This window comes from Oryzias latipes, chromosome 14 (genome assembly GCF_002234675.1).
Source record: "Oryzias latipes chromosome 14, ASM223467v1".
NCBI lineage: Eukaryota > Metazoa > Chordata > Actinopteri > Beloniformes > Adrianichthyidae > Oryzias > Oryzias latipes.
The window spans coordinates 8,166,428-8,182,136 of NC_019872.2; the positions used below are offsets into that span (position 1 = coordinate 8,166,428).

The 15,709-nt window shown below is 38.8% G+C and overlaps 2 protein-coding genes across 2 annotated transcripts; one reads left to right on the forward strand and one right to left on the reverse strand.

The window, feature by feature from the left end:
- The first annotated feature begins 2,553 nt into the window (after positions 1-2,553).
- On the forward strand, positions 2,554-7,210 carry LOC101175425 (interleukin-12 subunit beta). The gene is made up of 9 exons (XM_004076147.4): positions 2,554-2,991; positions 3,202-3,295; positions 3,377-3,478; positions 3,545-3,727; positions 5,310-5,415; positions 5,542-5,711; positions 6,135-6,295; positions 6,381-6,499; positions 6,577-7,210. Exons 2-9 carry the CDS (start codon positions 3,202-3,204, stop codon positions 6,602-6,604), a joined length of 963 nt encoding a protein of 320 aa, XP_004076195.1. The 5' UTR covers positions 2,554-2,991; the 3' UTR covers positions 6,605-7,210.
- Positions 6,975-12,349, reverse strand: ublcp1 (ubiquitin like domain containing CTD phosphatase 1). The gene is made up of 11 exons (XM_004076146.4): positions 12,198-12,349; positions 11,418-11,668; positions 11,106-11,197; positions 10,872-10,957; positions 10,621-10,736; positions 10,387-10,485; positions 8,969-9,006; positions 8,575-8,673; positions 8,336-8,452; positions 8,126-8,253; positions 6,975-7,993 (listed from the first exon to the last, which is right to left on the reverse strand). The coding sequence occupies exons 2-11, from the start codon at positions 11,569-11,571 to the stop codon at positions 7,966-7,968; spliced, it is 957 nt and encodes a 318-aa protein (XP_004076194.1). The 5' UTR covers positions 11,572-11,668; positions 12,198-12,349; the 3' UTR covers positions 6,975-7,965.
- Between the last annotated feature and the right edge of the window lie 3,360 nt (positions 12,350-15,709).

Sequence of the window (15,709 nt, forward strand, 5' to 3'; positions counted from 1 at the left end):
TGTCTGCATTTTTGTTTGTCTTTATTTCTGGTTTCTTATTTTTAAGTATCTGGATGTGGATTAAAAAAAAAAAAACGTACCAGTTTTGTAATAAATGTTCATATTTTAAGTTCCATTTAAGAATAATTTTACCTTACAAAAACAACGATCTTCAGGGGTATGTGGGAGATATTTCAAACTAAATGAGATATTTTTCTCATTTAGTTTGAAATATCTCCCACATACCCTAATTTAATTATCCAAAATATTTTGGGTTATTACAATTTCATAGGGGTGTAACAACTTATTTGAACAACAATTTGATTCATATCATGATGTGTTGTTGGTGATATGATTCATAGTGGATATTAGTTCATTTTGAATGATCCAATTCACTGACCTAAAATCAATCCAGGACATCTTTTGGCAAAAATTCAACCAGTGTGACTGAGATAAATACCTGGGTACTGAACGGTGCAGGTGAAATTTCTCACATCCATTGGATCTCTTGTAAGATAACCAAGTGCAAATTAAATATGTTTACAAAAAAAAAGTAAATAAGAATTAATGGCAAATACATTAACATTTTAGTATCATACATTTCAGCCCACTGTTGTTTTCCCACATCAATACAACGGAACATTATTAGAACATGATACCACACTGTATGATCAAATGTCTTTGCTAAATTCAAATTGTTTCCACACATTGGACTGGAATGATGGCTTGATCATTTCTTGCTGCCATCATGAGTGTTGTCTGCTGTGATGCACTTTACGTCTTAGTAAAATAAACCTACTGTGTCTCAATCCAAATGGTATTTTTACAATATTCCATTCTCTTTCTTTTGAAACGATTTTATAATGGTAGAGATCAATTTGATGAGCACCTTGCCTCCAATAGATCGATCTGGTTGGATCATAGAAAATTAATTGATTCATTGATTAAGGTAAAGGATCATTACACCCCTATAATTTAATCCTGTGATCTGGTTCAGTTTTAATTCCTTCAATTGGACTATGCAAGAGACAAACAGATGGTTTAATATAATAAAAGTCCAAATCCAAACCAAAAGTGTAGCTTTTTTTGTTACAATTTATTAGGTTTTAATGCACTTATAGTTGCAATTTTGACAAAAATGTGCAGAAATCACTTGCGTCTCTAACATATAAGGATTCAAAAAATGAATCTTCTTTTTCACCAATGTAGTTCACAGCTTTCATTTTTGATTTTTTCATTTGTTTAAATCCTCTCTTCTTTAGATTTAGAATGAGTGATTATTTTTATTTTATTTCAAAGATTGGCCTGTCTTTTGTCAAAGTGAAGATCTTCAGTCATCCAGGTCACAGAATTCTGATCTTCAGAGAAGTAGGACTTTATAAGTTGATCTTTAACACTAAGCCAGCAAAACATCTTCTAGATCAACCCCCAGTTTAAAGTCCTGAATCTCATAAGAATAGAATCCGGAGACTTTTGTGGTCGCACAATTACAGAATAACTCCTTTTCCCTTCCTTTTTCCTACAACAACTTCATTTTTTTAAAGCAATCTCTTTCCAAGGAACAGAACAAGGTAAATTCCAGCATATGGTCCTAAATGGCAAACTTCTTTTTATATTTGGTCTGGAAATGCGAGTGCTGCAATCATACGTTTCCAAGCCAGCGATGTGATGAAGATGAAACTGCAACTGAACTTGTAACAGAGAAGTTGTCCAGAGACCAAGCTCCAAATATGAGGAAGTGGGAGATTTAATCACCTGCTTAGTGTTGGAAAGTCAAATGTTGTGCATGAGATAATGGTAGGGAAAAAAGGAAGTCAAAGTCTTACTCAGTCTGCAAAAGAGTCGGGGGGGGGGGGGGGGGATTCGGTTGATGAAGGAAACAGAGTCAGACGTGTTTCATGGCTTTTGCTTTCTTCACCTGACAAAAGTATTTTAAGAAAGAAAAAAAAGATGTGACTTCAAAACAGTTGTTTTTATGGTGCAGTTTTTTGGTTTGGGAAAAGGCCAATGACTGGCCTTTCTTCTCAGTGTAAACGACTTATAGTAAGTGAGCTTCAGTTAAGATCAGAGGTGAACCACAGACCATGCTCTCCTCGATCAATAGTCATCTGTTTCCTTTGTTCATCAGGTGCAAAGTTATCCCCCCCTAAACCAAGAATCTTTAAGCTTGAACATGTAGGTTATTTTTATCCATCAGACTAATCTCAAAGCTGTTATAGTGGTGGCTGGTATTTGTAAGGAAATTCCTTCATAATTGTGTGTGCAGGTAACTCCCTGTGTATTTTCTTTATGGCTTTTATTGCTTGTTGGGGGTGATATAGATTTTAAAAAAGCATACAAAAACTATTATAAAATGTAGGATAACTAAAAACACACACACACACACACATGTAGGTGCGATCCTGGAAACATCCCCACCAATGTACCTGTTGTACACAATGTGGTATGTCATGCGCGTGCGCACATCTGCATTTTGGTTTGGCAGTTTCTGTCGGTTTATTTGGATTATTTTCCTACAGCGTACACTGTGGTTACGAAATAATACAACGTCACATAAATTATATAGTTGGTTGAAATTGGAATTTTTTTTTTTTTTTACTTTTTCATATTTTTTTTTATTCCTTCCCCTTTATTTTGTTTTTTGTGTGGAAGTCGACGTCATTTTCCATGTGACTAAAACAATGTATCAGCTTGCACATTTTGTTTGCCTTTCGCTTAATTTCGTATAATTTCGCCAGGGTTCGTTGTTCCTTCCATTGTCCTTTGATATTTGCCAGCGACTCTCGCCTTCTCGCACCATTTAGGACTCCTGAGCACAAACAAACGCGCACGCGCACCTTTAGTAATTCCGTTTTACGATGGAGGGGTTTTCTGCTTTTGGGCAATATAAATACTGCTGCGGCTGGCTGAAGGCAGACAGACAACACACATCACATGCAACCAACAGGTTTGACACTTTTCTGTTAGAAGATCTGCTTCCAGGTGTGGAAACCTAAGAATCACCAACTCAAGGTAAGACTGCCTACATTTACTATCTAGAGGGGAGAACTTTTTTTATTTTCAAACATAACTTCAAAATGATTCTTAAAATGTGTGAAGTATTTAAGACTTTGTTAATATATGAAATTAGTATTGTGAACCAGATTTTGAAATATTTAAATGTTATATTTTGTCCATCATTTCTGTTTGTCTAATTTTTATTGTTCTTTTTATTTATCACAGATGCAAGTATTGCTTCTCATATCTCTGAGTGTTGCCATATGTTGGGCCAGTTCTGATTCTCATCAAGAAAACGTGGAGACCCTGACGGATAACGGTATCGCCCCTCTCTGTTCCTATTTTACGCATTTTGCCCACTATTAATCACATCTGTGCTAATAGATTGTTTTTATTACAGTCGTGGTCCTGAGGGTCCCTCATGATCACGGCATCGTGTCCAGAGTCCCTCTGACCTGTGGACAAGCAAATGACAACAAGCCAATTTTTTGGAGAAAAAATGGTAATCCATCTGGCTTTGCCAATTTCTCTGAAACCATGGCAACACTGAACTGAATCTGTGTCTCAGGAGAGGAGTTTATGCCGCCTCTGGAGGGCAACCAGGTAACAGTCATGGTGAAGGAGATGGATGGAGGAAACTACACTTGTCACCTGGGTCCAAGCAAAGAGTACCTTAACCACACAGTGATCCTGGTCCAACTAGATCCAGACAACAGGACTGTCATATTGGAAAAGAAGTCCCCAGAAGAAGGTGAGATAAGAGACATTGAATTTTTTGATTTGATTTGATATGAAATGGTTTATTTCAAGCAATCAAATAAGAATAATACACAAAAACAATACAATCATCGGTTATACAATCATACAATGATGTATCAAACTGAGGATAATTAGACATAAAATTAAATATTGCTTGAAAGGGAGTGGAAGGAAGCGAACTTAAATAATCTCCCCCGTTATACCGTAACCATTTTATTACAGTATTTATCATTATCCGGTTCATAACTTTTATCAGACAGAATTAAGAATTCTTCCGTATCAATAAAGCACATAACAAAGATGAATTACTTAATTCATTCATCAATCTTCTTAACCCTTTATTCCCTTTCGGGGTCACGGGGTTGCAGGAGCCTATCCCGGCCACTTGGGCGTAGGCAAGGGATACCCTGGACTGGTCGCCAGTCTGTCGCAGGGTAGAATTACTCAATTATTATGTAAAAATAACTATTTTAGAAATCAACATGGCAAATGCCAATTAGTTATTCAAAATATATGCAGATTATGTTACTTATAAAAGTCATTATATGATTAAAAAATAATACTATATCGGTAAAATAGACATAACACTGTTTCAAAAATCTTCATAGCAATAAATGCTCAAGTATCAAAATTAAAATATGCGCAAAATCACATTAGGAAAAATCATGAATCAATTTTTAAAGTAATATCATTAGAAATCAATCAATTTAACAATTTTCAATAATTGATTAAGCATTATTATTTATTTATGTATTTATTTTTTTAATAAGGTAATGCTGTGAAAATAAAATAAGATAAAAAAGGGTCCATATTCTGTCAAATGACGAAAGTCTGTATTCCGTCTTCTGCTGATTAACAGCTGTTCTTCTGGGTTTAAACAGAGTTTATAGTTCTCTTCGATGTTATGTCTGCAGACATTAGATTAGGGTCCTTTTCCTTCTTCAACTGATATCAGCAGCGTTTTCTGCAGGTCAGAACTTTGCTGTAAATCTGGTGGTTAAGAATAAAGAGGGTGGAAGAGAAAGGTTGGAGATCAAAGAAGATATAAGGAAAGAAAACCGATAAAGATTTGCCCTTTTTTTAAAGTACCGGTATCAGATGGGGCAACTTTCATTAGAGAAGACATGCAGTAGATGTCACTGAATCGTTGTGATAAGAATGATGGAGGGAGTGGGATTATTCAGTGGGCAGAGGTTTATCAAACAAGAGGACTGATGGAATGAACAGAAATAGGTCAACAAGAAGGTGATATAAAGGAAAGTAGTCGATGTGAATGAAGCTTGTGTAAAAAAAAAAATCAAAATGTTTAATTGCATTTCTTTTCTTTTTAACAAGAAGAAAAAAAGAAATCTTCCTTTTTTGTAAAAGTAAACTTGTAAAGAGAAGTTGATGGTATTATGGTGTCCAGCTTCTTGTTTTTTCCTCAGCTTGATTCTAACAGGGTGAGTCATGCCTTTACTTTTGTTAAGCAGTAGGAATTTTGAACAGATTGTTCTGAAGTCCTACACGAAGAGCTCAGAAGCAATAAAAGGAAGTAGAAGAGTCCAGGTAACTGACGTGTTGAATCCTTCCAGATCATATCCACTGCTCAGCACCAAACTACAAAGGCTCCTTTCACTGCACCTGGAAAAAAACAAAGTACAGGTCCCACGCCTCTGTGCTCCTGGTTAAGGCAGAACGGTGAGGAAATCCTTCCGTTTTTGTCACCTTAAACCCCCCCAGTGGGTTTTAAGTCTGCCTTGCAGGTGAAATTGAAGCCAAGGAGTCGAGGCGTTGTCATCTAACACGTCTTTCTCCAAATTGCAGATATTTGGACAGCATCCCCTGTGTGCTGGATGCTGATGGGTTGGGCGTTCACTGTCAGGATGCTGCCTGCCCTTACAAAGAAGAGCAGTACCGCATCTCCCTCACTGTTTACATCCACAGCTATGCTCTCCTGGAGGCCTACACCAAGTCCTTCTACCTCAGAGAGATTGGTACACTTTGTTCAATTATTAGTTCTATTATTCTATTATTATTATTATATAAATTAGGCCTGCACAATGGCAAATTTATCGTTATCGCGAAATCAAGCTGTGCAATACGTTAATCGCAAAAACAGCATAAAATGGTTACCTTACATGTGCTAAAACAATCTTATGGCAGATTTTAGGTATTTAATGAATCAAATACTTCCTTTAATGCATTTGACCACTCAGACGGAACCCTTTTATGTTAGATGCTCGCAAGTTATGTAGACTAGGGTCCTTTAGAGTATAATTTAAGGTATGTTGACTCTTATTTAAACTGTTGCACTGAAATTCCTCATATCGTGCAGCCCTAATATAGATAGATGTATATCCATTCTTGTTTGTGGCTCTTATACTTTGTCTATCTGATTCTTCTCCTGATGACTCCAGTAAGACCAGCAAAACTCCCCAACCTGCGCATTTCCCAGGGCAAGAATTTCAGTTGGGACTATCCGGAGTCCTGGGAGAAGCCCTGCACCTTCTTCGGTCTCCAGTTCCAGATCAAAGTTGTCCCGAGTGGGCATTCCTGCCACAGTGGCGAATTTATTATGGTAAAAAAAAAAAATAATAGAAAGACTTTACACACATAAGCTGACTCCTGGTAGCTCGTTTGTAACAAGTCCCATCCTTTTTCAGAATAACACAACCGAACAGACAAGTTATGAGATTAACTTCAAACCCAAGAAGTATATTTTCTGTGTACGCGCTCAGGACAAGCACACCCACGGCCCGTGGAGCCAGTGGAGTCAGTGCACGTAAGTGGATTGAAATATCATTCTCAAGTAAAAATGCTCCAAAATATGGTCATCTGATGTTTATCTTTTTTTTGCAGAGTGAACAAACGTGAAGTGAAGTGCTAACTTCTGTCACTGAACAAGAAGGAACGCTGAAGGCTTCTGTCAAATTCTTTTTTTTTATATTTCTTAAGCCATTCACAAAAATACATTTACACACATGTACAGTATTTATTTTTTAATTTTGTACATTTAATTATTGTGCATCTTTTACGTTTTCCTGCACGTTATTTCAAACATTACAATTTTAACATTTTACAATAGTTGACATTATCTGCATATATGACACTGATAGGAGTTTTGCATTTACTATCTCACATGTATATTGAGTAATTTGGTGTATTTATGATATTAATAATCGCTAAAAGGTGTAAAAATGTGTCTGCTTGTTCCTACTGACCAGCCGGTACAATAAAATAAAGAGTAGAGACAGGCGTTTACAAAAAAGCATTTTATTGCAAATGTACAGGTGGATGTCAAAAAGACAAAGAAAATCATTGGCAGATTAGAAGATCATCTCATGAATTAATCAGGATCTTATTTTTCTGCAACATCTGGAAATCTCAGGCAAGAATCCTTCCCTACTTCGTCTACGTCCCAAGAAAACTTGAAATTGTTTGATATTCATCTCCCATCTTGACCTTTTTAAATAAAGAAAAATGGAAAAACCAACATTTTTTGTTCTTTGATTATCACAACCACAACTAACTTATAAAAAAAAAATAAACGAAAAACTGAACAAATACACAGTAACACTCTACTGGCAACTCTTCCAACTGTGCCCATGTACTATTTGTATAGAACACGTCCTCACGCCTGCATTCAAGTAAAAAAACATTTACTACAGTTTGCTGTTTGATGGAAGCATTGAAGTGAAACTTGAGTTAAAAGAAGCAGATTTCAGTCTTAAGTTAGTTCAGGAATTATTGCTCAGTGCTGCGTGTCCAACTGCATGTTGCAGTAACAGTTTTGTATTTGATGCAACTTATTTTTTTAATATAATACTTTGGGAAACACAATATATATATATATATATATTTTCACTGCTTTAAATCAATAATCCAGAAAAAAGAAGATGCTTTCAGTCTGCTGCATAAAAAGAAATGCCGGTTGGATTATTTTAGTGAAGCAGCAGGGCATGGTGGTCAAACTAAAACATGTTTTGGTTTTTTCTTTTAACATCAATTCAAAGATATTCTGGAAGACTCGATGTCACATGCTTTCTGGTCATCTAAGGCTTTATTAGAGTCCTGTTTTATATTTTTATCCTTTCAAAATCTGTTGTCACAGCCACTTCAATAAATGTTCAAAAAACTCCTTTAAAATGTGTTTACATTGTGAAAGCCAAACCAAGATGAGTCTGTTCTTCGTGTTTCAGCTGAAAGAGCATTTGGTTCCAGGTGTTTGTGGGTAATGCGGTCCTTTCTTCAGTGCCGCTGCCTCTTCGATAAGTACCTACACAAACACATTGCTTTTTTTTTTAAACTTCAGATAAAATTCTGTAAAAATTGAATACATTTCTGAACTCTATAGTTGCTTGCCCTACTATTTCTAAAAAAAACAAACAAACAGACTTTGCATACGTACTTCTCCCAGTGCTTGTGATTGAGCCCGCTGAAATCATCGAGCTTGGCGATTTCTTTGAGGTACTGAGCCAGTTTGTACAGCTCCTTGTCCTTCTCTCTGTTGAGGTGAGCCTTCATAAAGGGTCGGATCTGAAACACAATCGCGGCTTTCAACCAAACCTGGCAGCAATGGCAACAGTCCTGATCGTGATGGGTTGAGAGCTGGTGGTACCTTCAGTCCGTTCTGCGGGTTCATGAGAAAGTTTCTACCAATGTCATCGATCATGATGGTGTTTTTTCTGCTGTAAAACTCGTCGTATTTTCCCCATATCACACCCAAAGGCTTAACCTGCAGACGTGCACGCCAAGAAAACAACAACAAAAATGTATGTGCTGACGAATCAACTATAAACAATAAAACCAAAATGCATGCAGCTGTTCTCAGCAGGACAGTAAATGTTGGGACCCCACCTCCACCACTCCACGTTTTGGGGTGTGTACTGTGATCATGGCTGCACTGTCCAGCATAAACGTGATCTTGTAGTTAGGGTTGACTGTCACTCCCAGCTCCTATGCATAAGTGCAGAAAAATACACAGCAGTGTTACATTCAAACCAACCACTCCTCAGCATTGCAAGCTCAACACTGCCACCTTTTGGACAAACAAGGTAAAGCATCACAGGGAAAGGTTGGACATCTTTCTTTATCTTATGGGTTTAGATAAGTAAGAGAAATCAGAAAAACTAAATTAAAAAGTTTACATTTCTAAAGGCCTTAGCAAAAAAAAGGGGGCAAACTGCTGGACTTAGCCAATGGGATTAAAAAATAAACTTAATAGAATAAAAAATGAAATTGTAATACTTGCTTTCATTTTGGCATCTATCCACTTCATACTTGTAGCAGCTGAAAATTTAAAAATAAGTAAAATAAATAAATGTACAACCATCCCACTGTTTATTTCCCTTTTCTTTTATTACATCGCTGATACATTTTTTTTCATTCAATGTGCAGTAGGGTGGTCCTTAAAAGTGGAAGTTGGAAATTCTAAGCTCCAACCCATGAAGATGGTTGGATTAGCTGAGAAAACTCTCCTTTTGAATTTTTGTCCCAATTGGACAATATTTACCCCTCCCTCAGTGACCTTGAAGTTTTCCCCTTCGGCCCCTATGGGTCCACATTGTCAAGGAATAAAAACATCATAATTCAAATTAGAGTTAGAATGAAAGTTTTAACATCAGAACTGATCTCAAACAATGTAATCTACAATTCTACATGTATGAAAAAGAACAAATATCAATGATGATGAAAATTGTAAACATTCAAAACATCCATTATATAACCGAGTATGCTTGTATTCCTGTTTGTTCTAAATGTGAAAAAAAACTCTTAAAAAGTCGATATGGTAAATGGTAAATGGCGTATACTTATATAGCGCCTTTCTTCCTACAAGGACAAAGCGCTTTACAGTCACAGACCCATTCACCCAGTCACACACACATTCACTCACACATTCACACACTGGTGGTCGCTCCGCTGCCAAACACAGGCGCCCGCCTACCACCAGAGGCAAGGTGGGGTTCAGTGTCTTGCCCAAGGACACTTCGACTCATGGGTGTGCAAGGCGGGAATCGAACCTGCAACCTTACGATCATGGGACGACCGCCCTACCGCTGCACCACGGCCGCCCCAACCCATGAAGATAGATTGGATATTCCATATCCAATCTACAGTCTCTGTCCCAAATATTTGTTAGTGTTCACTTTGAGACTGCTAAGCCCATCTATTGGCAGCCACCTTAGTTCTCCTTAGTCTTCTGCTGACGCACCATACCAGTCTCATTGAGGGAGGGGTAAATGTTGTTGGAATTGGAAAAAAATGTACAAGGAGAGTTTATTCAGCTATTCCAACAAATTTCCGGGGTTGGAGCTGAAAAAATATTAATTTAAAAATGTAGCCATCTGGAAGGACCACCCTAATGTGCATTAAGAGAAGCAGAAGAAATAAAGCCTCACTAAAGATAGTACTTAGTAATCTTAAAGTATTTTTTTTCCTTTGTTCTGGACCCCAAGATTACTCTTGATCAGCCCAGAGTGTCAAATATCCAACTGCCTCTGCCCTTCTGCTGCTTCCTACCAGTGGGACACACCTGATCCAGGTGATCAGCAAAGGGGCACGGATCACTGGGGGACCCCCTGGATTGAAATATCTTAATCGGACCAAAAGTATCTTGGAACAACCAGTATTTTCCAACATTTGTTTAAGAATAATGGAGAAATGACATACACCAGATGACAATATCATAATCCTCGTAGGCAGATGTTAGAAGCTCGTGCAGATACGGTCTCATCAGCTCCTGGCCCGTTTCTGCACAGGATTTGTGATCTAAACACACAAAGTGTTGAAGTTCAGACAAGCGGCTCGTCGGTTCACATGCAGCAGTTGTTGTTATGCAGAGAATTCTGATAATACTTGCAAACACGGGCGCGCACAGAGAAAAACAAGAAGATCCAAACTCACCAAACAGTGTGTAGTCCACATCCAGCACCAACAGCCTCTTTCCTTTTCTGGGAGGGCTCAGCTCTTCCACTTTATAGTCTTTTACTCTACGAGCAATTTTAGCCAAATTCTCCTCTCTAAAAGCAACAAAGTTATTATTATACTCACTCGCTAACATGATTTTTTTCCCCTTAACTCAAAATTTGAGAGTAAAATTTTAAAATCCAAACAAAAAAGCCTTAAATAAAATCAAAACAATAACAATTTCTCACCTGTTCTCCACTTCAATAAATTCCTCCTCAATATCAAAATCATTTACCACGTCGTCGTTCTCTGGGGGAGGAGCTAAAACCTCCTCCTTCACAAAAAAAAAAAAACATGGACAAAAAAAGAGGCATCACCTATGCTGTTTTCTAAAAAGATGCATCACCTAACCGACTATTAAGACAATGGATCAGCTCCACAAGTTTCTTCTAAACATTTTCACCCACAGAACGTTCACTTACCAGGCTCTCCTCTCTGGTTCCCATCATCATGATTTTGGTGTTGGGCTTCAGTTTCAGAGAACCCAGCTTCATCTCATCCTCTGCAGGTTTACCTGGAGGCAGAAACATCAGTGGCTTTAAAGCACCGTTAAAAAGAACTTAAAGTAATAAGTCAATGTTGTTGATAATGATGTTGGATCGTCAAAGTGTAGAAATGTGAATCAAATAAATTGCATTTATATACAAATCATATAAAATGACAGCCCAAATAAGGTTGCAGCATCCTGTAACACCTCAGTATTCAGTGTGATTGGCAAAGTCTGGCTTTCTCACCTTTGACTTTGAGTCCCAGCAGCTTTTGTCTCTCTGGCAGCACCCCGGTCAGCGTCTTAATGGACTGTTTCAGGTCCATGACAGTGTCCTCCTCAGACAGAGAACTGATGGAATACTCCTGTCCTCCCCACTTGATGATCACCGATATCGACATGCCTCAGTGCAGACTCTGCATTTACATCCAGCTGATGTTGGGTGTGCAAACCTTTGTGCACACCTTTATTCCAAGCAACAGCAAAACCAACATGCACCTGGCAGAGAGATTGAAAAAGGGAGTCAGGATACAAACACTGCAGTTAACGGTAGTCCTAAGAATCCAAAAGGCATCAATTGACTCTAATTTCCATGCATTATGTTTAAATTGAATTTTATTTGTGGTTGGAGTGCCTAAACCATGTAGATTAGATCATTTCATTGTGTAATATTTAAGATGGGACAGGATGAAGAAATAATAACCTACATTTTTAGCTTAACTAGTAAACTACATGATTTGATTTATGATCCACTGATGTGGTTCTCGTTCTGTCAGAGAAAAAGCTGCACAGAGTTTCCACACGCACAAAATAGCTTAACAGATGCCATCTTTGTTGGGTTGTACCACTACCAAACTTGGGACAATACGTTACTGTCGCATATTTTAAAAATGTTCAATGACAAAACAAAGAACACAGTTTGATAGCGTGGAATGGCTAACCCTGACTAGCAACAATCATGTACGCATGGTGCCGAACTAACTAGATATAAATAATGTCGTCACCTTCTCGGTTAGCGCTTTCTTACCTGTTAGGAAAGCTAACATAAAAAAGTGGAGACACACTGACAACTGTAAAATGACAAAGTAAGGGAAGAAATGAATGAAGACAACAGTTCAGCTTTACTCATCCACGGGCGCACACCGTGGTTTTCTTTGCGAATTTAACCTTTCCGGAAGTGACGTAGGATAGGGGATTTGTTACCATAGAAACCATTCCGGGGCAGATTAAAACGAGAGTTTGATCGCGTTTATTAACCACATTTTCCCCCATTCAAAAAATAGAATAAAATAAAAATAAGAACAGTTTTTTTTCTCAAGGCTTTATGAAGGTATGTTGTATTTAAAATAAAAGTAAAAATCTCTTCTCACCCTCTGTAAATGGTTACTCACCCAAGCTCTGGTCCTCTGTCAGATGCCAAGGAGTTTAAGGTTCCTGTACATTGAAGTCCCACATGATCTCTGCTGTCGTTCTACCAAATTTGGAGGTGCTTCCCACTTTAGTATCCACACACATGTTCCTGTACAATACTCCAGGCACTTGGTTGCAACACTCTATGCATGTGTTCCCTGCCAGTCTAAAGTTATGTGCTGGCATCTCTTTGCACACCCTATACCTTGTCTGGTGTATCAGATCTAGACCTCTATCACTCTGGTGCTCAGGGTTTGCTCCTGTCCTGCCAGGATGAGTAGGTACTTCTGTGCTGTCCAGTAGACCAGCCCCCTCTAGCCATTAATAGGACGTCTTGATGTCAGCCACCTCAGTTATGTTCTGGTGGTAAATTCTATAAAGGGGCTTGTCCTCTCATGATGATCTGTCCTCTGTCAGTTGAGCTAATGTACTTGATGTATTCATGGATCCTAGATGTTTCATCCTGGATAGTGCCTTCCATACTCACTAGCCCTGGGTCCTTTTCTGTGGCTAGCGTATAGTCCCAAAGTGCTGTAATTGCGATGGAACCCTCCACGTATCGCAAGGAGCTTTTGTGTTTTAACGTATGTGGTCCACATATCTTCCTTTGGTCACCTTTTTATTCTTGCAGGGTATCTGATCACTGCCAGTGTATAACTATTTATTGCCCGAGTATTGTTCTTCCCATTGAGCCGGTATTGTATTACTTGTTAGAGGTATTTGGCTGTAATGGCTTTCCTTGTTCCAAGTTGCCATTTGCCTGTGGAATTCCAAGGTGCTTGTAACTGTCCTCAATATCCGCCATTGTTCTTTTTGTGAGCGAGACCCCTTCCATGTGGACTACCTTGTCTCTCTGTGTAAGCGTCCGACTCCATTTTTCAACCCCCAATGACATCCCAGTGTTACTACTGTAGATCCTGGTGGTGTGGATCCACTCACTCTAAGCATCTAGCTTGATATATTCCATGTATAGGAAGAGAGTTATAATGGCCCCATTCCTAAATCAGCATCTGTAGCTAATATTTTGGATTATTTGGTTTAGGGGGTTCAGACCTATGCAGAACAGCAGTGGGGACAGAGGAAACCCATATGCCACATCTGATGGACAGTCATGGAAGTGGCTTGCCATTGGCTTCAAATGAGGATTTCATTGAATTTGATACAAAAGATCTTATAGTCCTGTTGATGTTGTACAGCTCCAAGCATTCAGTGACCTATGTATGTGACATTGTGCTATAGTCTTACTTTTTATCATTGTGCTGTGACCACCAGTCTTGAGAAACTGGTTGGTCAACCAGGAGTTGGTGTTTGGCTCTTCTGGTATCTCTACCAATCCCTTTCTGTGCTTTACTCATTTATTGATTCATTTGCCTATTCAACATGGTTGCAATGATGCATGTCATGATTTTCCATGTTTTGGAGAGACAAGTTATTGGGTGGTAATTGGATGGGACTGAACCCTTTGAGAGATCCGTCAGGATCATAATTGTTTGTCCTTCAGGTTGAGTCCTATCTCTCAGCAGCTAGTTAATTTGTGCTGTATCTCTCAGCAGCTAGTTAATTTGTGCTGCAAGGCGCACATGGAGTGCAGTGAGTTTCTTTAGCCAGTAGGGGTGTATCATGTCTAGGACTGGTACTGTTCGGTTTTTCATACCTGAGGTTCTTGCTTGGATGACTGTCACTGGTCACATTTTGTTAAAGGGCCTAAACCAGACTATTCTTAAGCCTATTGTAGTAAATAATATCCATGCATATGATACATGTACATGATGTATATGATTACCTTTGGCACACAAAAGAATTATTAAAAAAACCCCTGAAATACTAGTTATTTTCGCAACTCATTTTCCTAGCCGGAAGTAAGACGGCTTGACCTCTGAAGCACCGGCTTTCCCTCCGTGTGGGTGCTGCCCATTTCATGACATCAACCTAGAGTTGGCATTGGCAGTGTGTCTTCGTCTTGCCCATGAAAACAAATATCTAAACTTTTGCAAAGATGGATGTGCATATTGTACATATAAAAGGAAAATGTTTTTGCTAAACACAGCTAGCCCTGCAGAGAAAGTGAGTGTCTGTCAACCTGAGGGGCGAGGCTGGCAGCGCAGACTCTTCCGGGAAGGGGCTGTTCTCACTGGTCTAAAGGCCCGTACACACCGGGACGAATTTTGCGCGCGATATTCGCCGACGTTTAACGCCTCGTGACTAAACAAAGGGCACCACTGCGAGTGTGCACACCGACCTTAAAAAAACGCCACGCGTCAAAGCGTCACTTTTTAAAAAAGCCTCGGGTTCGTTTTTTTGGTTTGACGCGCCGCGTCAAAAACTATACGACCAATGAGAATGGCGCTTTTGCACACGTGTCTGGAGCTTCTGAAGTTACAGTAAAACACAACTTGGGGGCGCTCAAACACAAAACTGCCTTTCTGAGCACACATACCAGCGAAGAAGATAGACGCCAAGTAGCATCTACACTGCCGCAAAGAAATAATGACGGACATTCTAAAATATCCCTGAAAACGCTCATGATACAGTTTCAGCTCTTGTATCAGTCGATAAAACTCCCCATGTTCTTCTCTTCTCGCAACTATGGGATGTACCCAAAATCGGCGTCTTTCATCATTTAACACAACAATAATTTCTTAATCGCTGGAACTGGAGCTGGAGCTACTGGTGCTGGAAATATTCATGTTTTCTTTGTACGATTCTGACAATCGCGTAAATACTTGCTCTCTTCTTCTGAGTGAAAAGCGACTTTAAGAAGCGTGAAGTTGCGCAGCGCCACCTTGTGTACAGGAGTATTTCTGTTTTACATTAAGCGCCATCTAATGTCAGGGAATGAAATTGCATGTTCGCTCGGTTCATCGTCAGCGAAAATCGCCTGGGTGTGAACACAAAAAACGTGTCGAAAAACGCCTGGCGAATATTCGTCCCGGTGTCTTAAGTCAAGCGCGTGAGAACCTGCTTGTTTTCATGAGCTGGAAGGGCTGGTGCTCAGAGCAAAGGTTTTTAGAGGATTGCTCAGAAATGTGTGAACGGATCAAAATACCACTTTGAGGTTTTGTTTTGTGAGGAATAAACATTTTAATACACTTAAAAGCTCAATAACTGATTTTTACATAGAATAAGCCC

Excerpts from the sequence above, each read along its gene's own strand:
- ublcp1 (XM_004076146.4), bottom strand. The coding sequence starts at position 11,571 with ATGTCGATATCGGTGATCATCAAGTGGGGAGGACAGGAGTATTCCATC. Across the intron at positions 10,958-11,105 it reads GAACCAGAGAGGAGAGCCTG|GAGGAGGTTTTAGCTCCTCC; the intron begins GTAAGTGAACGT and ends TTTTTTGTGAAG. Across the intron at positions 10,737-10,871 it reads TTTATTGAAGTGGAGAACAG|AGAGGAGAATTTGGCTAAAA; the intron begins GTGAGAAATTGT and ends TGTTGCTTTTAG.
- LOC101175425 (XM_004076147.4), top strand. The coding sequence starts at position 3,202 with ATGCAAGTATTGCTTCTCATATCTCTGAGTGTTGCCATATGTTGGGCC. Across the intron at positions 3,728-5,309 it reads AAAGAAGTCCCCAGAAGAAG|ATCATATCCACTGCTCAGCA; the intron begins GTGAGATAAGAG and ends GAATCCTTCCAG. Across the intron at positions 6,500-6,576 it reads AGCCAGTGGAGTCAGTGCAC|AGTGAACAAACGTGAAGTGA; the intron begins GTAAGTGGATTG and ends TTTTTTTTGCAG.